Raw genomic sequence first — 24,744 nt, forward strand, 5'->3', positions numbered from 1 at the left:
GCATTTGAAGTCAATCCGGATCAGAGTCACATAAAAAGTTCAAACGACGGCGCGCTCCTGCAGGTTGCTGCACAGTTGCCACGACGACGCCTCACGATTTATTAGCCTGCTCGCCAAACCCGGCTGTCAATACCTGGAGCAGGAGGACTTCATTCCTCTTCTGCAGGTCAGTTATTTTCTTCTACGTGATTTTATTTTTTACATTTGAATTTATTGTTTACATTTTTCTTTTATTTGGTACTTTTATTTATATATATATATATATATATATATATATAATGTTTGTATCATATTTACAACTTTTTATTTTATAACTTGATTTTATTTTATTATTGCAATATTATTTTGTTATCAGTTTTATTTATTTTAATTTCATACTTTTGATTTGATAACATTTTAGTTTGTATATTTTGATTGATTTGAACTATTTGATTGTTTAGGACATCGTGGATACGCATCCCGGACTCACATTTCTGAAGGATGCACCCGAGTTTCATTCCCGCTACATCACAACGGTAATTAAAAAAAATAAAATAAAAAATCATTAAATAAATGAAGTCTCAACATTGAAATGTAAGTTATTTTGTGTATATGATGTGCAAATGCATGATGGCCTGTCTTCTATGCAGCAAATTTCCTACTGCCCCCAACACCTTCTGTGGCCTTTTCCATGCCCATATTAGGACACTTCCTTTCGTGGAGACCAGCTCACCAGTTTTATTTTCCTTGCTGTGACACATTAGCCGCATGCTACATGAACCAGGAAGTGACGCAGGGGTATTAAAGTCGCAAATTTGCGAGTTTATAAAGTGGCAAGTTTGCGAGTTTTTTTCTCTGAATATTACCCCCGCCCTCTAAAAAAATATATTCATACGTGGCCCTAATACGCCGTCGTAAAAGTCAAGTGTAAATTATTTTTTTACCATTTTATATTGTTTGCACCCCCACTCTAAACATGCCATTTTGATTAATATTGCATTGATGGAAAATGAATTAAGCAGCAAAACCGACTCGTTTTTAGCCATCTGAGGGGGCGGCCATTTTGCCACTTGTTGTCGACTGAAAATGAAAACTGAAATTTTTTTTCAATTGTAGCTTGTTATTTCGTAAATTTTCGTTGATGAAAAATGGATGTAATCCACCTTGGCGGTTGTCCGGCAGGTGATCCAGCGGATCTTCTACGTGGTGAACCGCTCGTGGACGGGCCGCGTGTCCAGGACAGAGCTGCGGCGCAGCAACTTCCTGCAGACGCTGGCGCTGCTGGAGGAGGAGGACGACATCAACCAGATCACCGACTACTTCTCCTACGAGCACTTCTACGTCATCTACTGCAAGTTTTGGGAGCTGGACAGCGACCACGACCTCTACATCGACCACAAGGACCTGGCCCGCTACAACGACCACGGTGAGAGGAAGAGACCGTTTCAGCGATTTAGGGGACATTTTAAAATTCTGATGTTGTCGTTATTAAACGTTTTTCAGAATTTTTACTTGATGGTTTTTCAAAAAAAAATTGTAATAAGTATTTTCTCGACTTTTTGCTATTCAGATTTTCCTGTTTTTTTCTTTATATTTGTATTTACTTGATATTTTCCTTGATATTTTTTGTTTAGTATTTCCACTAATCAGTTTTTTATTTTATTTCCCACACTTTTTTGCTTTTGGGATTTTAACAGTCTCCCTCACTTTTTGATTTTAAACTTTTCCCAAATGTTTTCCCCAAATTTATACAATTTGTTTTCCTAACTATTTTTCACTAATAATTTCTCAAATTTTTTTCATTTTTTTCCTTTAATTTAATTTCTGCGAAAAAATTTTTTTAAATTAGCATTATTTTTTCAACTTTGTCTGCAAAAAAATAGCTTGTTTACCTAGTTTTTTTCTTTTTAGCCAATTTTAAAGTTTTTTTCACAAATTAGTTTTTTCTTACGTTTCGCACAATATTTGTACAGTTTTTTAACTACGTTTTACTTTTTCAGCAATGAAATAAATAAAAAAAGGTTCCAGATTTTTTTTCTCACTTTTTACTTGAATTAGATTTCGACAACTTTTCCAAATTAGCTTTTTTTTCACAATAATTTTTTTTGGGCCAATTTGATTTTCTATATTTTTCCAAATTATTTTTTTCTGACTTTTTACAGATTTCTTTCCCAAAAAAACTTTACTGTGACATGCATTATTATTATTATTATTATTATTATTATTATTATTATTATTATTATTATCAACCCAGTCAGAGCCCAAACCTAAATACTAAAGAATTTTATTTGACAAGGCCTAATTTAATCACGAGCTAACAAGTAACAAAATGGCCGCCTTTGTTGACATCCTCTCCTGTCCACCCTTAGCGTCATCCAGCAGAATCCTCGAAAGGTTGTTCTCTGGCGCCGTGACACGGTAAGCGTCCACTCAAACGGACGTGAGTGACCGTGCCTGCGACGACAGAATTAAAACATCTGGCGTCTGTGTGATTGGTCGCTAGGGGCAATGCCGTGCAGAGGGAAGGTCGCATGAGCTATGCTGAGTTTGTCTGGTTTCTCATATGTGAAGAGGACAAGAAAAATCCCACGAGGTGAGAAAGAACTCTTTGCATTGTTTTTTTTCTTTCTTATTTATCCCCTTTTCCTTCAGCATTATCAAACACATGACAGGCAAAAATGCTGATGCAGCAAAGTCAACCAAAAGCCAAGCTGTACCTTGACCTCACCGTTTCCCCTCCAGCATCGAGTACTGGTTCCGCTGCATGGACGTGGACGGCGACGGCGTGCTGTCCATGTTCGAGTTGGAGTACTTCTACGAGGAGCAGTGCGAGCGCATGGAGCAAATGGGCATCGAACCGCTGCCCTTCCAAGACTTGCTATGCCAAATGCTGGATTTGGTCAAACCGGAGAGTCCGGGTAAATGCCGAAATCGGGCCGATCGTCGTCCTTCAGCCACGCCTGCTTCGCGCAAGGCGCAACGTTTTGTTTTATATTTCCAGGCAAAATGACGTTGGGTGACCTGAAGCGTTGCCGCATGGCTCACATCTTCTTCGACACGTTCTTCAACCTGGAGAAATACTTGGACCACGAACAGAGAGACCCCTTTGCTGTGCAGAAGGTCAGCGTGAAACGTGGGACATAATTGTGCTTAAAAGTATCGGGAATTGGACATTAAGCGATAAAAGGGAAAATGTACGGGACACAAGTGCGGCCCCTCAAATATTGTCAGTAATGCCTGCAGGCATTTAAAATAATAAAAATAATAATAATAATCAGCACCTGAAGCCCGATTTTGTAAGCATGTCTGACATGTGTAGACTCACAAAAAAGTCTCAAGGGCCCGTGTTTGAAAAGATACAAGAAGTCAGCCATTTTGGCTCTAAGTGCCCATTTTGGCTTGAGGTTTTATTAAGAATTCTGCCTCTTAAATTTGACCTAGAAGCATGAAACTTAATAGCCACATTTATCATAAGTAGACTCACCAAAAAGTCTCAAGGACCCACGTCAGCCATTTTGGTCCAAATGCCCATTTTGGCTTAATAGCACTCTTTAGACTATTTTTTTTTTTTTTATGCCAGCCCCCAAAACAAATTGGATTCAACAACGTGGAAATTTGTATTCATGTCTATCTAGAATAGACCCACAAAAAAGTCTCAAGGACCCGTGTTTAAAAAGATACAGGAAGTCAGCCATTTTGGCTCTAAGTGCTCAATTTGGCTTGGTGGCACCCTTGAGGTTGTCTTAAGAATTCTGCCTCTTAAGTTTGACTTGGAAGCATGAAACATAATTGCCACATCCATCATAAAGTAGACCCACCAAAAAAAGCACACGAGACGGATGAGCGAGGCTAAAATTTGAAACGACTTGCGCGCGGACAGCTCACACTTGCCCCCACCGTGTTTCTCGTTTTCATCTCACGACTCGTCATCCCATTGGCTTTATTTTCACGTTGCCCCTCCAGGACCTCGACAGCGACGGTCCGGAGCCGTCCGACTGGGATAAATACGCCTCGGAGGAGTACGAGATACTCGTGGCGGAAGAAACTGCCAATGAGCAGATACACGAAGGGTACCAAAAATGATGTTCTTTTTACATCCGTTGGAAGGAGTTTTCTCAGCTTGCTAACGTTCTCAAATGTGATTCCAGGTCATTTGAGGACGACTATGACGTGGACGATCTCCAGGTTCCGGCTGAGATCGGGAATAAGATTGAGAAACTGGTCATTTCAGATCTGACGGCGTGAAAAAGTGGATTGCCTTTTTCAGAATCGTCGGATGGATGCGCCCAATCGAAACGGACATGAAAGAGAAAAAGGACATCCGCTTTATGATGATGATGATGGGGGGGGGGGGGGGTGATAGACTCACACGTTGACGTGCATCTTACAGCAAAGGGAATGAGTGAGGCGATGTTTGATAAGCTCTTAAAGACGAAACAGCACACTAAAAAAGCTCTACAGGAGACGAATGTAATTTTTTTTTGGGGGGGGGGGGTTGTTGGATCAAACCTTTTGACAATCATGCGCAAAGACAATCACATGACACGGACAAGAAACGCGTACACAACTCATTTCGGAAAACAAAACCTCTGGAAGTTGGGCAGTTATTACAATTTTTAAAAATGTTCTAAAAAAAACATATGGGAGAAAAAATCAGTACAATTTCTTCTTCTTTTTTTACACATTGTAAAACATAATGTGATTTATTTATTTTTTTTATTCTTGGAAAAATTGAGGAAACATCTGTATCAGGGAAAATTTGTTTTGGAAAAAAGTTTTAATAAAAACATAGCAAACCATTTAGACACAAGATTATATATGAACGTTTGCACCAAAAATTCAAGAAAATCTTTTAAGTCTGCAGTTTTTTTAAACTAATTAACTTTTGCAAAAAATGAATAACTACATAAAAAATCACCAAAATTTAGATTTTAAAAATAATGTTTTCCTTAAAAATGTATTGCTGTGCAAAAACTTGGGAAAAAAACAAAACTCTAGCCCTGGAAGATTTTTTTTTGCAATTTTTTTTTATATAATATATATATATATTTTTTTTTTTTTTACAAAAAAATATTCTGTAAAAAAATTATACTCGAATTATATCAAATTTAAATAGTCTCCCGTTTCCACACACAGACATACACACACAATTAACTCATTTTGGAAACAAAATCTCCGGACGTTAGGCAGTTATTAATTTTTTTTTAAATGTTCTAAAAAAAAAAAAAAGCATTTGGGAGAAAAAATCTGTACAATTTCTTCTTTTTTACACATTGACTTTTGCAGCAGAAAAAAAAATCACCAGAATTTTGATTTCAAAAATATATTTTGCTTAAATGTGAGGAAAGATCTGATATGCAAAATGTTTGATTTATTGGGGGGGGGGGGGGCAAAAGAAAGTATTGAAACTTTCACAAAAACGTTCTGCCCCCAAAAAAAAAAAACTTTTAGCGAATTTCTCTTTCAACTTCTGCCATCTCATTGAAGAGCATTGAAATATTCTGCCTCTCACTACAGTATATGTTGCTGGCACAGATAGATGATCAAACATGCACCAGAATTTTCGGACCAATTCAATTCACAATCTCTGCTTTAGGTTTGGAAATGCGCCTCCATGTGGCCACCGCGTATTCCTACAAGCCCTCGCACAAAAAAAGTCGACTAACCCTTTCCAGGAAGATGTCGACCAGGCTGTGTTCTATTTTTAGCGCTGTTATCTGCCTGTGGAGTCGCTTGGTAATCGTTGCTCAAGGCTTGGAAAGTTCTACAGGGACGGAAGGATGTGAGGTAACGTCCCTGGTAAAAAAAAAAAAAAAAAGCGGCGAGCATATCAAGCTCTCTGGTAGAGTTGACTTTATTTTCCCACCCGCGACATGTCACGACATTTGTATTAATAACGCAATAACACACCAATGTAGGTTTTTTTCTGTTCATGTTTTGCTGTCTGATGATGTCATCAAGAACAAAACACTGTGGGTCTGGCAGACTTGAGTTGATACAGTGGAACCTCCTCATTTATTTGTATGTAAAAAAAAAAAAAAATGTGAAAAGGATTTGGCTGTGAGCCAGATGGCGGCTAGGTAACGGTTAGCAGGTAAAATTAGCAGTAGAGTACTTTTTCGCTTGTTGAGACAATTTTTGCAAACATTTTTGTACAAATGAATGTTTTTCAAAAGGATTGATTTGATAAGAAAGATTTTGTAATTTTATGCAAGATTTTTCAGATGTTTTTTTTCTTGAAAATTCTAAAATGCAGAAAGTGTAAACTTTTTTTTTTTTTTTTTTTTTTTTACAGTTTTGCATGACTTAAGTGTTTTTTTCTGCCCCATCCTGGTAATATTTCTTTCTGTAATTTTATGCCTTTTTTTTGTATGTTCATTTTTTTGGGGGTTGTTTTTTGCATGACTTTGGAAACATTTTAACAAAATGTTAAAAAAAAAAAATTCCTTTGTTTATACAATGTTTTTTGTTGCTTTTTTTTCTTGACAATTTAGCAATTTCCCCCGAAAATTTACAAAAGCATTTATTTTCAACAATTTTGCAGCTCAGTTGGTTTTGCACGGCTGTAGTGATTTTGGTCCATTTCTGAATTCGGAGGTTCCACTGTCCACATAAGCAGTTTTGTCCCACCCGACCCCCCAATGAAGCTGTTATTTATTTTATTATGTCTTCTTTTTTTTTTTGCTGCCAAAGAAAGAATTCTAAAAAAAAATACTCGATTGCAATGACACTCCCCGGACACTTTATTAGGTACACCTGCATAGCCTTCATGAAGCTAACCAAAATATTAGAAAGAGCTCTCGATATTACGCAAAGTCTTTTTTTTTCTTCTTCTAATTACATCGTGCAGGTGCCTCGAATTGTGTGTCCAATGAGTGTCATGTACATTAACTCTAGTTTTAATTTCACGTCCACAAATGAACACATCATATGTGTAAATATGACTTTTTGTAACAGTTCCAATGCTCACTGCAGCTAGAATTTCAAGAGTGATCATGCAAAACGAAAGCGAAAACAAAAACATGTCAATTGACGCGTTCACACTGCGTTCAGTGTGTGTTTGCTTTGTGGAGTGGGTTTATGGTTCGTGTATGCGTGCGTCCATTTTTGTAGCTACATAGCCACTGTAAATGTGCCTGGCTGTGTATTTATTTAACTTTATTATTATTATTATAATAATAATAAGAGTAACAGGAAGCCATTGTAAATGTCTTTGTTGTTGTTGTTGTTGTTGTTTTTGGACATGCTTTGTATTGCGGTGCCACTGTGTGGCTCGGGTTCAATTATGTCCGGTGTGTGTTTGTGTGTGAAACCGACAATCATTTCGACTATCAACACACAAACGCGCGTTGTCTCGGATGCGTGTTCATCCGCAGTTATGTAAAGCCATGCCAGGATTTTTATTCAGAAACTACTGTGAGAGAGCTTTTATTTTGGAGGAGCTTCATCTGCAACGGGCTTAATATGCTCTGCTTTGTTTTCCTTGTTTCTTTTCTGGCATCGGCTGCTTTGTTCTGACGCTTGGAACGTTCAAATAAAGACGTTTTGCAACTCAAACCATCATTTTGAAAATTATTAAGAAAAAGAGAACAGATGTAATAGCAGCAGAAGCCCCTGCCTAACGTTTCTCAAGACATTTCTTGCGAGAAAAAAAATCTTCAAATTGTGTTTGCGAAAAAAACCATCAAAATTTGACCCAAAAAATTGCACAAAAAAATAAAAAGTTGTTTAGATTTTGGGGGCTTTTTTTCTAATAGTATTTAGATATTGTGGTTTTTTTTTAACTGAAAGTTTGGGGACTTTTAAGCTTTTTTTTTTGCAATGAGAATTTAAAAAATAATAAGATTAAGTAAGTTTAATAGGTTTTTACGCTGATATATATTTTTCTTAAGATTTTTATGATTTTTGTTTAGAAATCTAAATTGATGTGAAACCTCTGTATTGTTTTTGTGAAATTGAAAAAAAACTGACTCATTTTAGGTGAAAATGTTAATTTTTATGTGTCAAAATGGTTTGCCAATTATTTTTCAATCTTTTTTTTAAACTAGGGATTATATATATATATAAAATATATATATATATATATTTTATATTTTTTTATTTCTTTTTTGCACAACTTTTGGAGATAATTTGTTCCACAATAAGTTTTGCTTGAACTGGAACAATGCACACCCCCTAAACAAATGTAGACGGTGAGAGTGACGTGTATGCGTGCGTGCGCGCGCGTGCGTGGTTGAGTCACGCCACACTGGCATCTCTGGCCGGCTGTTGCCGTGGCAAAAGCGTTCAACCACCAGGACAGGAAGTGGTAAGCGTGCATGGCACATTGTTGCTTGTTCTCCCCACACAGTCGTCGTCACATTCAGCCACTTCCTGCTCTCACACACGCCCAGTGATGAGGCAGCCAAGGACATTCCGCCCTCTGGGGGTGGGGGTACGAGGGGGCAGTTTGTTCTCTGTTACGGGTGACACCATTTTAGTGGAATTCCAAGAGGAAACTTTGGAATGAAGTGCCTTTAAGAGTCATCTGTTCTTTGCTGAGGAATTATTAAAAACATGAAGGATGATGTCTTTTTTTTGTTTGTTTTTTTGTTTTACATTTAAACCCGCTAATGGCAAGCCCCCTTCCTTTTTTTTTTTTATTCTATTTTATTTTTAATTTTTTGGATTGAGCCGCTCTCACCAAATTAATGGACACAATCTGAAGGTTTGGTTTATAAGGGACCGGGGCTGGCACTCGAACGACAAAAATCTGCATAAAATCGAGTCGAAATAAAATAAAATAGAATTTTTTAAAAATGCAAATCCACTGTATTTTACATTTAACCCAACTAACTTAAAAACATGAATCCTAATAACAAACTTTTGACTGTCACTCCCCATTGAATATTTTGCGTGCCTTCCTCTCTCATTGGAGCGGATAATGATGTCGTCGCAAATGACATCATCTTTCCATGAGCAGCAGCAAAAAAGTGAAGCTTGAAGGTTGGAAAAAGGCCAACGTGAGGAGCGAGCGAGCGTTACATGCCCGCTCTTGCTCGACTCTCTTGAAGTGAAAATTCCATCGACGCCTCACACACGCGTTATCGTCCATCAGCCGGTGGTCTTGCATCCCAGACTCTTGTAGACATAACATGCGCGCAGATGTACGCCAGTGAAGCTTTGGGGGGACGTCTTTAAGTGGAAAACCTGCTTTGCCTGATCCCCCCCCCCCCCTCAAATTTGCAACATAAAAATAGGAGACTTGAAAGACTTTATTGACATTTTTGGTAATGTTGATTTTTTTTTATTGTTATTATTTTTAATGCGTGCCATCGTGCAATAAAAATGTGTTATTGATTGCAGATTTTTTTTTTTGTGCTTAGCTACAGATTTCCCCCTCAAATTAATTAAAAGAAAATGATGATCCTTGTACAACTTTTGAAGATTTTTCTCAATTACCTGGATTTTTATTTTTTTTCTCCCCAAAAATAACTTTTGAACAGTTATGTCGTTTGAACCATGACATTTTAAAAATATTATTTTTTTAAACTCTATTTTCTTTAAAAAAAAATTTTTAAAAAAAAGGTAAAAAAATGATGTCAGATTTTTCTTAAATCTTTGGCGAAAATTAAAAAAAAAAGCAAACTTTTACATTTCTGGACAGTTTTGGCGAGATTTTCAAAGCAGCTTTTTTTTAACAGTTTATTTTTAATTGTTTATGACGTGATGGTGTTGCTTTTTCAAAAAAAAATAAAAAATTTAAGATGAGGCATTTTATCAAAAACACATTTTAAAAAAATTTCCACAGCAAAAAAAAGAATAAGAAAAAAAAAAGAAACATCCCCATTTTGAAGATATTAATAGGCATTTTTTGCCCAAAATATTATTATTATTATTTTACTTTTTTTTTTATGATGTGATGATTTGACAATAGATTAGGGACTTCTCTCAAAATACTTGTCCAAACATGCTTTTTTTTTGTCCAATGATATTGCTTTATTTTTTCGTATTCAAATATTTGCCGGACTTATGCTATATTTTTTCTCAAAATGGCCCTGGCTTTTTGTGGGCTATTAAAAAACAAATACATTTAAAAAAAATCTACGCTCCAGGCCGTGTTCCATTGAGTTGGAAGCGGCTCTGGTGATTACAGGGAGGCGGGCAGCTTTCAAGTTGAAAAATGGGACGAGCGAGCGAGCGAGTGAGAGAGAGCAGCTGGCTGGCTGTAAAACATCTGGCGCTTGTTGACGTTCAGACCCAAGACCTGCCTCCCCAACCATCGCCCCTCCTACTCGGCACTAGATCTTATCCAGCATCAGTGATGGGAAGTAATCAAGTAGAAATACTTTGTTTACTGTACATATGTGAAGTTTGCTTGAGTTTATTTTTCGGGCAATTCTTTAGCCGACGACTGCTTTTTTTTTGTACTTTTTATGATTCAGAGTCTGTTTTGATTTTCACTGAAGGAGTTGAATCTCTATTTGTGCTTTTACCAGACGCTGAAACCAAGTTTGTGCATTGAGATGAATGCTGCAATACAAGTCATTGTGCTCCTCCTTCTGCTGTGCCACCCTTGGCCACCAGGAGGCAGTACAATACAGTTATGCACACAGCCGTATATAGAGAGAGTTTGGCCAACTCGGTTTCAAGCAGGGTAACAAGATGGCGTCCATTTGTCATGTGACCAACAGTTGACCAATCACGCTGTGGTATATATATATATATATATATATATATATATGTTATTGTTCATAGAAGATATACAGAATATATGGCTGTGATTATTGTGATATTGTCTGTCAGTTTGTGTTGAAGTATTAGTTCTTAAAAAAGGTTCTAAAACTGCAACTATTGAAGCTAACTGTTAGCACGTCAACGGCGTGTTCACATTCAGTTAACATAAATTCCTTAGATAATGTTTGGTTGTTTTCAATGTTTGCAATGTGTAATTTCCTTCTCTTTTTTTTTCTTCTTTTCTTTTCAACAGCTTCAAGCCTTTTTTGAAGAAGTGTTTGCAATTTTCCAAGCTGCTCACATCTCAAGTTTGCGTTCACAAGTCAAAGCAAAAAGTCGGCCAAATGACAGCTTGTATCTCGAAAGTCAGTCACTTGTATCTCAAGGAAACACCGTACCAGCTCTGTCTAACATCGGTGGGGCCGCCCCTAAATTTACAGCCGAAGCTTTTGACGGCCACTTTTTGGGGCCCTTCCCTGACTCATCTGCTTCCATTTATCTGTTGTGTGTGTGTGTGTGTGTGTGTGTGTGAGCAGCAGCGATGGAAAAAGTTGGGAGACATGGGCGGCCTTTTAGCGGACGTGTAGCTCATCCTCGGCAGATGCTGTGGAACCAAAATAACATCAAAATGTCGTCGCGCAGCAGTAAAAGTGCTTATTTTTCAGAAAATGAGTTGCGACTTCTCTGCTCTCCGTCACGTCGCGAAAGAACGTCAGCGTGAAAACATGCTAACGCTAGTCATGCTAGTTAGCTCGTTGTCCGCCTGTGTCGTGAGCCTGTCGTATTTATTTCACTAAATGTAGACATGCTAACTCGTAGCTAACCGCAGACGTTTGTTTTTTAGACCGCGCTATATGTTAACGTTAGTTTGAATTTGTCGACCAGTGAAGCCTCATTTGGCGGCCATCTTTGTACGTATGTCTACATAGCTTTCATCAACCAAGATAAAAAAAAAAGTTTTGCTTGTTAGCGCTAACTGTACGTGACCTTATGTTGAGATTTTTCATGGTCAGCTGACAATGTTCATTGCACTGAGTGGAATTTCATTTCGTACTTCCTGACAGCACCTCCCCCCCCCCCCCCCCCAACCACTTCTTGTAGCTGCACCGGTGGCTATTTGGCGGAATGTGCGCTTGTGTTTGCCAGCAGAGAAAAATCCTCAAGCACGGCTGCGGAGCAAAGATTCGCTCTGGCTGCAAAAGTATGTGAGGAAGAAAAAAAAAGCTTGATGGATGGATTGACTTGTTAATCTCAACACTTTAATTGATTGTAATGAGTCTACTGTTTTATTTTTAACTTAATAGGATCATTTATTTCATATTTAGCAAAAGTCGGTAGAGGGTTGGGAGGCGGAAAAAATGGTGAAGACACGCATTGGTTGTTTCCCTTTTGCGTGTGCAATTTCATTTTTGCTTCTTTTTTTTTCATCATTGCTGATACTTAATTTTTTTTTCCCAATTCATTTGAATGTTAAATTAATGTCGATTTTTTTATTTTTTATGCTTACACCAGATTTGTATACAGTTTTTTTATTACACACACACATATATATATATATATATATATATATATATATATATGCATTGCATGGATAATATATGCATTTTTGTTTTAGTTATCAATTCATATTTTTATTTTTTTTAATTAGTTTTATGCATGCAGTAGATGTGCATTTTTATTTTTGTAATTTTTTTAAAACTTGTATTTGTATTGCACAGATGTGTACATTTTAATTGTATTTTTTTCATTTTATTTAGGTTTTTATGTATTTTATGTTTATTTTTAAAGTTTTTTAAATGTCATTTTAATATATTTTTAATGAATTTCGTCATTTTATTAGATTTATTGCCTTGCATGCAGAAGAAAGTACAGTATTATGTTTGTGTTATTTTTTTAAACACATGTACCAAATGATTTTTTTTTCTTACTTTTTGTTTTGATTTTTATTATATGAATGGCATGTGTATTATTTTATATTAATTTCCCCCTTTTTCGTGGCTATTTTTGTTTTATTTCCATTTACTTATGTTGTATAATATTGCATGGACAATATATATAGCTTTAGTTTTGTTTTTTGACTTGCTAGCTAAATCAACTGTGTATTACAATCTTTGTTTATTTTATTTCATTTATCTTACATCCATGAATGAATTAACCCATTAATAATACCTGTATATTTTTTTGGAACGCTTGAACCTGAGATGTATTTGATTTCTATTTTTTTTATTTCTTAAAATGTGAACCAGCTGTTGTTTTTAATTTCATTTCATTTTGGCTGTTATTTGTAAAAGGTTGAACGAGACAAGTTTTGGCAAGAGTTATTCTCAAGTCGTTTCAGTACGTGAATTTTTGTCAATTAAAAAAAAATGGAATCCCCTCTTAATTACACATGAGCCGAGGAGGTCAAATTGTGGCTTGTTTTCATGTTCCAACTTGAAAGTGTGAAAAGAGGAAGCCTATTTATTTGGAAGGATGTATTTTAGGAAGCTGGGCTCGGTGGTTTTCGTTGATTCATGTTTTTTTGGTTTCTACGAGAGAGCGGCCCTCGTGTTGCCCGTTCCGAGCGACCCGAAAGAGGGAGCTCGGTGACGTGAGCTTGTTTGCTGGCAACGTGGCATAAAAAGGCGGCTGTCACGTCGGCGTGGGCGATAAAGGTCAGTGGCGGAAAGGACTGGATGGACGCAGTTTATTTGCGCAAGAGTTTGTTCACCCTCTTATAAGTACGATCTCACAGAGGCAAAGCTTACATTTTTTTTTTCCTTTCGGGCTTTACTTTTACTTGATTGTTGATGGCTCTGACAACATGATGCAGACCAATCATTGAGATATACTGTACCTTAATAAGCGAAAATGATCCGTTTTTCTTAGCAATGAAAAAGCACACGCTATGAAGTGCTTCTCCTAGACTTATTGGTACAAAGATGTCATACGCGGTGGCAAAAATGAAGTGAACATCGATGTATTCAAGTTAGGCAGCCTTAGTGAATGGCAACGGAAGATGGCCGCCAGTAGCGTCACTTCTCCCACCAGTGTGTAAGCGGCACTGACAGTCCATTCAAGTCTATGGCTACTCCTTGCGCATACTCTGACAATGAAAGCGCCACTGCCATCTACTGTAGTAGATGTGCAATGACATGGTCTAGTTTATTTATTTATTTATTTTTAATAGCATGTTCCTTGGTTGTGACAAGGGTGGCCCGCCCCGAGACTTCAGACGCCCGATCCTCCACCGATGAGTAAATTGGCGTTGCGCATTTAGTATGAGCATTACGGTAAATAAAAAAAAAAGTGGGGCGGGCTCTGGCCTTCCATGTGCGTGGCGCGTTTGATTGACATGGCGCAGCCTCGCTCGCACTAGTCCGCGTCGCGCCGCGCCAGCAGACAGGCGAGCAGGCAGGCAGGCGAGCTCCGGAGCCTGGGAATAAAAAAAAAAACCACAAAAAAAAAACGCGCACACACACATCAACCACCACAACGAAAGGAGAAAGGCAGCCAACGTCGCGGTCCCGTCTCCACGTTGTTTCATTCGCAGCGAGGTGAGTTTCAGCTCTTTCGAAACAAAGGAGGCCATGTTGGAGAGGGAAACTTTTATAAAGTGCGTGCGTGTGTGTGCGTGTTAAGTGTGTGTGTGTGTGTGTGTGTGTTGGTAGCGCTGACGCCGGCAGTCTGAGCCACTTGGCCAGCAGCGTAAAAAAAAAAAGAAGAGAGAAGTGGAAAAAAAGTGACTTTTGGGTGCGTTTACGCGCCGCGGAAAAGTGCGTCAAATTGGACTTTTGCAACTTTTTCACCGTCAAAGTGTCGTTTTGCTGACTTGCGTTTGGATGGAGTGAGCAACGAGAGGGCACCAAACTTCAACCCCCGCCGCCAAATCTCTGCTCTGCTTTGCTTTGCTTTGCTTTAAAAAGTCAACACAACCGCTTCCAAGATGCTGACGAGGCGAACTCGCTAAATGTTTTTTTTACACACTCAAACTTGGCCAAAATGTCTCGAAGCTTTACGTAAAACCGGTAACAAAATCCCCTTGTTATCTTTTACCCTTAATTGTGACATGATGGAGATTGTTTGTTGCTGTTGGGTGATTTTTTCTTTTTGCTTCTTTTTAAAAATAAAAACAACCCTGTACAATGAGGCGTTTAGGGAAGAAGGAAAAAAAAAGTCTCCACTCCAGCAGATCCTAGCATTCCTTCCAGCCAGCCTCCCTCTTTCTCTTTTTTGCCTCCACCTCTCAGAAAAACGACTACGTGTCTGTTTGTGCACCAACACACGCATCTATCAATTTATCGATTCACCTCTTTTCCCACCGTTTCCTCATTAACACGCAGCAAAACACCGCAAAAGTGGAATACGATGCAAAAAATCTACACGTATGCGTGCTTTGCGTGTACTCCCAAAACTTTGGAATCTGGCTTATCTATCTATGGGACCCCCCCGCTGCCCCCCCCCCCCCCCGACCCTTTTCCCTTAGCTTCTCTTGCTTAAGTGGTGGACTCTGGATCCAGAGGGCACGTTGGAGAAAAGAAATGACACGCAACGATTTTGTCAGGGCAGAAAGAGAAGAAGAGAAGGGGAAATCTGATCCCAAATACATGACGTCAGATGACATTCCTTTGGTGCGAGGCTGATGTGGCCGATTTTTTTTTTGCGTGTGCCCTTTTTCTTTGCTTAGGAGTAAAATGGGGGACAGGGAGAGGGAGTGATGATGTAACAAGGTGATCATTTTTCCCCCTCTGCGCGATTGTTTGCAGACAGAGAATAGTTGTCCCGCAGATGTTTCCAAAAAAATAAATACAAATCCCCCAAAATAGTGTAGTAGCAGGCGAAAATCTGCCCCCCCCCCCAACCCAATTCGATGTACTGAGCTAAGAGGTGTGATTATTTTAGTGAGAGATCGCTCGAGTAGTGGTCAGCGCTAGCAGGCTAGGCTAACTTTTTTTTCTTCTTCCAGATGGGTTTTTAACAAAAGAGATATTTATATATCGATATTTACTTCTGAAGGAGACACATTTTTTTTGTCAAGAAGAGACTTAAGAACTGCCGGGAACTCTCAGATCTAAATTTAGACGATAGCTTAGCGCGCAGTCGTTTGGTTTGGGATCTCCTGATTGTTTGGCGTTCTCGTGTTTTTAGCATGTTTGGGCTACGTTCACACTGCAGAGTTTGGATGTCCAATTCGTGAAGTGACACACGCGGATATGATGTTGATTAACCCGTGGCGCGTTGTCTACGGAATTAAATATGGCCGCTTGTGCTTAGTTCAAAAGAAATCTTATTTTCGCCACTGCTTTTTGCTCCTTTGTTTACTGTTGCTTTTTTCCCGGTATTGTTGGTTTTGAAGACGTATCAATTAGATGCGTGTTGAGTGTCGCATTGGGGGGGAAAAACGTACGTGTTGTAAATCATATTTCATTCTCTCTTTTGTACGACGGAGTTTTTGATGGGTTTGAGGCAACGTTCAAGTGCATCATCTGCAACTTGTGATCCAGTCGTTCTAAATAACTTTGGAATGTGTGATCAGAATTTAAGTAAGCCTAATCATGGTTTGTGACGATTACATCACATGACGTTAGATGTCTTGTTGACGTGGAATTTGTGCCGAGGAGGAATATTATGAATACGTTGTGTTGACCAGTCTTTAAGTTGACAAATCTCCCGCGCTACTCGCTTTCAATGTAGCCGTAGATCAAAACGGATCAGTGACGCATATGACTAATCTTCCCGCGATGTCACCCTGTACTGCTTGCCGAAGGCGCGAATCTTAAGATTTAAGATGTTATCTTCTTTCAGTAGCTCCCATTCTAAGATTGAAACCCGAATGACGGCCCAACGAAAACAAATACAATGTCGTTTACAGGCAGCATGCGTGTTTGTGATGTCGAGAATATTTTTTTATATTCTAATATGCTTCCCTGGTAAAAAAACGTCCTGTTGTCAAAATGAGACCGAGCTAGCCATAGCATGTGTGTCATAATGTCGACGATCAAAATATTAGGAACAGCTGTGAGTGGCAATGACATTTCCACGCACCTTTGGCACACGCGTGCACTCAACGTTGCGGCCTCTTAAGTGTAATTAATGTCACCGCAGTAAACTTGGCCCCGGCTGACGAAGGCATTCAGGTGCCCGAGGTTATTACATTTGACTTCCTGCCTGCTTCGGCGTCGGCGTTACCGCGATGTAAATGAACACTCAAATCTTTTTTTTTTTTTTTTTGTTCTCTTGATGTTAAGCCTCGGCAGCCTTTTTGCGTTTCTGCGCAATCAGAATGTAAACAAAGCGTCCCCAACCATCCAGCGGATGCCGGGGCAGGAATGCTTGGATCTTCAGCTCTCAAACTTAATGAGTGAGAATTTTTTTTTCCGTCCCCTCTCTCTCTTGGTTTGCGGCGAAGTCGGAATGCGTACAGCTGCAGGATGTATGCAGCGTTGAAATAATAATAATCTCCTCTTCTTCTTTTTTTTTTTTTTGGGATGGTAAAAGGCGAGCACAGAAGCTGTTGTTCACGGCGGAGTCGGATTTCTTTGGCCTTTTTCTTCCGTGCGCACAGGTCAGCGGGTTGAATAACACTTTATATAAGTTTGACGACCTGAGTTCTGTAACCGCTGCGGCTTTGTCTCTCAAATACGAGCAACCTTGCTTCTTGTGCTGAGTGAGTGGGAAGCTGAACGTATAGACACAATTTTTTATTATTATTATTTTTTTTTTAAAAGACCGTTTTTAGCATTCAGCAAGTTAACATAAAATGAGCCAATCAAATGGCGGCAGTGTTACTAGCTCCGCCTTCGAGGTCAACTTTCATTGATTTAATCAGCTAATAATGGTTGTTTTCAAAAAACCAAAACAATAATGGCAGAAAGTACAATTCACTATCCATCTGTTGCCATCCATAGAACTGATTTTTAGATTTTGTCGTCAACTAAACAGGTAAAAATTCTGACAAACTTGTCCATAGGTGTTAATTTTATTGTGACCCCCCCCCCCCCCCCTCCTCTATATGTGTGACTGGCTGACAAGCAGTCCAGCGTGTACCCAGTATCAGCTGAGGATAAGCTGTACATCAGAGGAAATGAACGGATGGAAGCAAAGTGAGCTCTGCTGGGATGCGGTTGACGCGTTCCTAAGGCTGTGAGCTATTGATGGAGTTTTGTCTTTTGTCGAAGTTGTTAGCCTTTTCCTCATCAAAACAAAAATCGAATGAGGAAGAAAGTCAAATTTTGCCCGATAGGATACATTGCGATTGCCCACCGTTATGCTTTTCTAAGGGTAAGCTAGCCATAGCATTTTGTCATTTGTCAAAATTTGTGGCTTTTTTTTCTTCTTTTTATCCCAAAAAACATCAATTCACATATTTCAGGTCATGAAGAAGAAAGTAGGCAAAATGGTGTTGGTGTGATATATTGTGGTTGTCTACGGTCACGCTTTTCTAAGGCTATGCTAACGATAGCATTTTGTCACTTTCTTCTTTTTGTCCGAAAAGCAACAACTTAAGTGCGTTATGGTTCAGATAATGAAGAAGAAAGTACACAAAATCTTGCCCGGTGTGATGCGTTGTTTGTTGTTGTTGTTTGTCTGTTAATGTGTTTCTAAGGCTATGCTATCGATAGCATATTGTCACTTGTCAAAACTTTGTGAATTGTTTTTTTTTTTATCTGAAAATAATTTAAGTGTGTAATGCTTCACATGATGAAGAGGAAAGTACTGCACACAAAATGTTGCCCCGTGTAATGTGTAATCGTGTGTCTACAGTTTTGCGTTTGTAAGGCTATGCTAACGATAGCACGCTAGTAGATGGCAGTAGGCCTAAGTAATCCACCCGTTGTCTTTCATGCAAGAGATTAATAGCTAAAAAAAATGTACACCATTTTGAGTAATTTCAGACGAGATCAACGCCGTTAGAGCATAAAAACGTTTTGTGACATTTTTGTTTCGGTGGTTGCGCCGTGATATTTTTTTGAAAGGTGGGGAAACACGACACTAGGGGAAGGCTATAGGAACGATAATTATTCCGTTTTCAAAGACTGTGACGCAAGCGGGTAAGCGACCTCTTATTGGGCACAATGAAACAGTGAACTTGTGCTCTTTCCCCTCCCGCGTACATGCGCAGACACGCGCGCCACAGAGAACTTTACACAAACGCGCTCTATAACGTAACCTGACTGCGCTTCAAACACGCACGCGCGCACACACAACGTATATGTTATGCGGCCCTCGTGGGGAGGTCTGGAAAAGTCTGCGTGGCGCGTGTGTTTGTTTAAGCTCGAGGCCGCTAGCGGCTGCTAACTGGCGTCTATTGAGCCGCGCATGAATGCCAACCTTGATTCCCTAATAAAAACACAACATCGGGGCTGATAGAAGACGCCAGGGTTGCCGTGCCCTCGGAAACCTTTGGCCATGTATCGCATCGCAGGAATATAAACGCAACACATTTATTTTTACAACTTTTTATGAGCTAAACTTAGAAAGCCGTGCCTTTGTCTATGTAAATAAATGAAGTCAATGTAAAATCTCTTTGGCACGCTAATAGCAAATAAGCTTCAACTGCCGGCAGTTAAATTCCTTAAAATAGCCAATATTCACACACAAAAGCTGTAGGAATATATACAGAAAGGAAATACTTTGTTATTTATTTTTCCTGAACTCTTGAAGCGAGTTATGTTAATAAAGCTCAATCGTAACTTTTTTCTTCTACTCTAATCTTAATGTAAAGTGTGTACCACACTGCCACTAAGAGGCCACCGCACGTACAACAGGAACAGCTGGTATTTGTATTGATAGTTTTTTCATTGCTATTATTTTAGTATATTATTATTGTATTGTATTGTATATTGTGTTATGATATTGTCCATGGCCAGCAAATGACTGGGAACCAGTCCAGGGACGAGTTGGGTAGAAAAGTGTTTTTTTCATCTTGTCCTGTTTCTTAAATTTGCCAGTTGCTTTTTTTTTTAGAAAAATAGTCACTTGTTCGTTTTTTCTTTCCGTTTTTGAACATTTAAATATCATGAGAGTTCAAATGTTTTTCGTGAAAAAAAGTTGTAATCTCACAAGAATAAAATAAGTATATTATTATGAGAATGTATTCCTTTCAATAAATATCTCATCTTAATAGAATGGAATATTTAACAAAAACAATCGTTGGCTAGGTGTTGTGCAGGTAAAAAAATGGGGTCAGGGAGGGGTCGCGGTGATGCCGTAACACGCCGCCCAAAGCCAAGCAACGCTTTGTGTTAGTTGCTTGTGTGTTGTCAGGAAAGGAAGATGTAGCAGCTCTCGGGTTACACGGACAAGACAAAGCATCCCTGCGTCGTGTGTGTCAGTGTGTGTGTCGCTTCATTTTGGCAGCTTTAAAAAAAATATATATATATATATACATTCAAATTTTGTTTTTTTTTCAGTCAGAATGAACTTGTATCACTTTCCAGAGAATAATAATAGAAATTAATTAGGGGTACATTTTTAATCGCACAATTTTCATAGATCAATCACACATTAATAACAATAATAATTTTGTTTTATTTATAGGCGCCTTTCAGGGCACTCGAGGTCACTGTACAAAAATATATATTTTCTTTTTTTTCTAAATGAACCGTATTTAAACGGGAATGAGTTTATTTGCGAGTTAATTTAAACTTTTTTGAACACCTTACTCGGAAAGCTTGCACTGGCGAAATGCAGTCGCAATGCAACCAGACACGTTCACGTCAAAATTTAGCAGCAATGAATGTGATAATAATGCATATATTTGTGGAATCTGGGGTCAAGTTGTATTTGACCACTTTAAAAATGTACACAATTTCACAAGTTACTTCATGTTAGAGATTAGATAGCTCTTAATATGAAAAGAAAAATGCACCGTCTTACAAATGCAATTATGCCATCTAGTGGCAGAAAAATGACCAACACAAATCAATATCACACTCGTTTTTTACAGTACAGCACATCTTTTTAATTTTGACTCAGTTTTATGAATTATTATGAAATTACTGTATCACTGACGAGAAGTTTTTGTCCCCACTTTTATGTTAATAAGAGTATGAAAACTTAAAAAAATATTTTATTGTACATTTAGAACAGATATAAAATTTGCGATTAATGGTGAGTTGACTATTGAAGTCATGCGATTAATTACAATTAAAAAATGTAATCGTCTGACACCTCTCGTAAATATTAAAAATGTTTGCAAAATTTCGAATAGGAGTATGCCTCTCCAGCAAAGGACGATCCGATTCGTATCGCAATACGCTGGGTGCCATACAATTCAAGAACTGTTTCTTTTTAAGTGTAACAATTTTGTCTCTCCTTTCTGTAAAAAAAATAAAAAAAAATTTTTTTTTTTTTTGTTGCATGAAATCATCTGAAAGCAACAACAACTACTATCTTATCATAGACAGAACATTCAAGAGAATTATGCAGGATATTTCATGGCTAGTATGTGGAACTTTATTTATTTATTTATTTTGTGGCAACCTGTTAAGTATTCCGAACCCAGACTTTGTCACAAACTGGCTGTGTGAGAACAAGGAATATGTAGTGTGTGTGCGTGTGTGTGTGTGCGCGTGTGTGTGTGTGTGTGTGTGTGTGTGTTCTTGATAACCTGCTGCTGCTGCTTTCACTTTCCATTTCCCAGCATCCTCTTGTGCTTGTGTTGAAGTATCCCAGCATCTCATGTTTGCTTGGCACCGAGCTGCAATGTTTGCCCTCCTCCTCCTCCTCCTCCCTTCTTTCTTTTCGCTTCTATGATACCACCTCCTCGCACATTCCCTGCGGTAGAACCCCCAACACCCCCCCCCCCCGATAATTTCCTGCATTGTTGACCACCGGTTCAGGAGATAAAAAGAAGCCTTTCAACTTCCTCCCCCTCCGTATTTGAACATGAAAGCGCTTATGAATGAGTTTATTTGCACTTGACGACTGAGAGTGGACGATAAAAGCTCCCCAAAGACTTTTTTATGAATTAAATGACGAAGGGGAAAAAAAATGTGATGACTGTGAGCAGATGACTTGTAAAGAATGTGAAAAATGCGGCATAAAAAAAATAAAAAAATAAATGTCATTCGAACAAGACAAAAAGTCTACACACCCGTTATTTTTTTTTAAATTAAATTAAAAAAAAATACTTCAAAGGAGAATGTAAAAATACAAAATTAAGATTGTGTTGAACTTATTTAATGTAAACTTTTCTTATGACAATATATCAATAGTTAATCGACAAACAAGAATAAGCACTTGAAATGCATGTAATGAGAAATAAATGATTTCATCCCTGCAGCTGTGTGAGGGAGAGGAAGTAAGAGGAGCCAATGAAATGGATCCATTTTATGCATTCCACAAATTGGGAATGAAGGCTTCTTTTTGAGTGGCGGCCTGGGAAGGATTCAGAATAATTAATTGACCCCCCCGCCCGACCCCCCAGGCGATTGGCATGCATAGTAAGTCGGGGGGAATTAAAAAATAAATAAATAAATAAAAATACAGCAATAATTGATATTTGTGTTAGTGGTGCAATGGATCACAAAAGTTTAGTTGTCCCCCCCCCCCAACCATCCGAACCGTGGGGCCGGATCCAAACCGACCATGGATCAAACGTTGATCCGTTGCACCACTCATTTGTATATATTCAGATCAAAAATGTACTTATTTTATTCATTATATATATATTTGTAATTAACTGGATGATTAATCGCTTGTCGAAATTTTATTCTACTAACAAATTGAAATCCCTAAAAAAAATCCGTATTAGCCGGGGCCCTAGTAGGGTAAATTATATAAATAATAATGATAATAATATCAGCCGTATAATAATCACAGTTAATCTATATCTATATTTCTTTACATCTCTGCCAGTGTTTATAATTCCGAATGATTAGTTCTGCAACGCTAGAAAATCACAATGTCTCATCACTCGTGAGCTATTTTTAGTTGCTTACCAGCTGGCCCCGCCTGCTTTATCGTATCGAAATGAAATAGCCAAACAATGATATTAATTATGATTCCTGAATATGAAATGAAATACATGCTGCATTCTGTGGCTCGTGGTTACACCAGACTTTTCCCTTTTTTAAATTGAAAACAATTAATTCAACTGCGTCCCTGCAGCCAAGTGGCCATCTTTGCCTGCTTTCCGACCGCTTATTTTTCCTGATTATATGGCGATGTGAGTGTTTATGCAACGCGTGCGTGCGTGCGTGCGTGCGTGCGTGCGTGCGTGCGTGCGTGCGGAGGAAGTAAGTGTTATTGAATGCAAAGCCACATGTTTTATTGCTTTCCTTTGTTACAACACCCAAACTCCACCTTCCCCCTCTCAGGCATGCAAACTGGAGTGCCCCCCCCCCCCCAACCCCCCACCCCCCAACCGTCCTTGTTGACCACCACCCCTCCCGCCCCCACATACCTGTCATTTTTGAAGTCTTCTCCTTGAGCCTCTTTTGGCCTTCATCAGGTCCTCCTTGAGTTCCATTTGCGTTGCCCTGCACTACCACAACCTTCCTGAGAAAAGTGTTTTTCCACGGGTGTGAATTAGATGTCATTTTGTCAACAATTGTTTCGACAATTAAGAGGTCATATTCGGGTGTGAACCTCCAGAGGGCCGCAATTACGCCGTTAGCCTAATAGCATAATTAGCCAAGTGAGTGATTCTCCGAAAAGAAAGAAACGAGCTCTCCAAGTACCGCCGTAATGCCCAGCGTTCAAATACTGAAGCATAAATAATATAGTGAATAGGGCTGCTCGATTTATGAAGAAAATATTCATCACGATTAATTTGGTAATAATTGAAATCACGATTTTTTGGTACAAAAGAAGCAAATGTTTAAACGTAAAAAATATTAAGACAAAAAAAATGTTTTGAAACACTATAACTATGCTAAGTTTTTTTGGGACCAAACAAGATTTATTAATATAGTTATTTAAAAATAAAAATAAAGTACAAATACGTTAGGGATAGACCGATAATCGTCCGGGCCGATAATCGTCCGGGCCGATAATCGTCCGGGCCGATTATCAGTGCCAATATTCGGCATTTTGACAGATATCGGTATCGGTCTTTAAAAAAAGTGTTAGCCACAGGGAGCAACATTTTCAGTTAGCTTTATAAAAGATAATGCTAACCCTGGGAACGCGCTGCACCTTTTGTGATTGATTGAAATGACAACAAAGATAAGTAAAAAATTTACATTTCGGATATTTCAAAATTTTGGAAAACTTTATTTACTGTAGAAATTAATACAGAGCTATTTATATACGTTTTCTTTAAAAAAAAATTTTTATTTTATTTTATAATTAAAGATTTTTTTTTAAATAACATTTTGCAAATCTGAAAAGTTGTTCAATAAATTCAAGTTAAAAACTTGAATTTTGTGTTTAAAATGTTTTTTTTCACACCAATATTTGTTTCCCTCGTACGGAAAATGAATATCAGCTCCAAATATCGGTCATCGGCCTTTTTCACTACAAACAACTAAAAATAATTTTTAATAATCTTTTATTTTTGTTCATGCTAATTTTGTAATCGTGGAGTAATTGAAATGATAATTGAATTTCGATTCATTGCACAGCTCTAATAGTAACATAATAAAACAGCAATTAAATACTCAATTAAAATGTTTTGCATGTAAAGGTTAAATAAATATCGTACCAAGTAAATGTTTCAAAACAAACAGTTCCTCAAGTTTAGATGTGAATGGTTGCAACTGTGAATACATTATATCTTTTTTTAAATGTAATTTAATTTGAAGTATTATTGTTTCCCCTCAAAAGAAAAATCAAACATTCATGATTTGCTAAATATTTAACTATTCTATGTATTTAAAATAAACACACCTTTTTAAAGAATTTCTTAAGCGTATGCAAAGTGATATCAATCAAGGTTATAAAATAATTTTGTAATTTATACTTTTCCATAATTGGATTTTATTTCGTTGTTAATCTTCTGTAATTTGTCCTTTTATTTTAGAATTACATTTTATTTATTTATGAATTATTTATATATTTTTGGAATGGTTACATTGTCTGAAGCATGTATTCATTTTTATTTAATTGTAATTGCTTTGGTAT

The 24,744-nt window shown here is 38.0% G+C and overlaps 2 protein-coding genes across 3 annotated transcripts in view; both read left to right on the plus strand.

Moving 5' to 3' along the window:
* Window positions 1-4,300, plus strand: part of ppp2r3a (protein phosphatase 2, regulatory subunit B'', alpha) — a 43,664-nt gene extending 39,364 nt beyond the window's left edge. For both annotated transcript variants that reach the window (XM_086094632.1, XM_086094633.1), the window contains 9 exons: window positions 64-166; window positions 441-515; window positions 1,162-1,405; window positions 2,349-2,397; window positions 2,483-2,572; window positions 2,722-2,897; window positions 2,981-3,099; window positions 3,943-4,049; window positions 4,128-4,300. In XM_086094632.1, coding sequence (XP_085950758.1) covers window positions 64-166; window positions 441-515; window positions 1,162-1,405; window positions 2,349-2,397; window positions 2,483-2,572; window positions 2,722-2,897; window positions 2,981-3,099; window positions 3,943-4,049; window positions 4,128-4,224 — 1,060 coding nt within the window. In that variant the 3' untranslated portion in view covers window positions 4,225-4,300. The remainder of the gene's footprint in view (window positions 1-63; window positions 167-440; window positions 516-1,161; window positions 1,406-2,348; window positions 2,398-2,482; window positions 2,573-2,721; window positions 2,898-2,980; window positions 3,100-3,942; window positions 4,050-4,127) is intronic.
* Window positions 4,301-14,068: 9,768 nt separating this feature from the next.
* fndc3ba (fibronectin type III domain containing 3Ba) overlaps window positions 14,069-24,744 on the plus strand; it is a 91,207-nt gene continuing 80,531 nt past the window's right edge. The window contains exon 1 of the mRNA XM_086095048.1: window positions 14,069-14,231. The gene's annotated coding sequence lies outside the window, so the exon portion shown is untranslated. The remainder of the gene's footprint in view (window positions 14,232-24,744) is intronic.

The sequence above is a fragment of the Leptonotus elevatus genome, chromosome 14 (assembly GCF_054856555.1).
Source record: "Leptonotus elevatus isolate MCC_2025b chromosome 14, RoL_Lele_1.0, whole genome shotgun sequence".
In the NCBI taxonomy this organism is placed as follows: domain Eukaryota; kingdom Metazoa; phylum Chordata; class Actinopteri; order Syngnathiformes; family Syngnathidae; genus Leptonotus; species Leptonotus elevatus.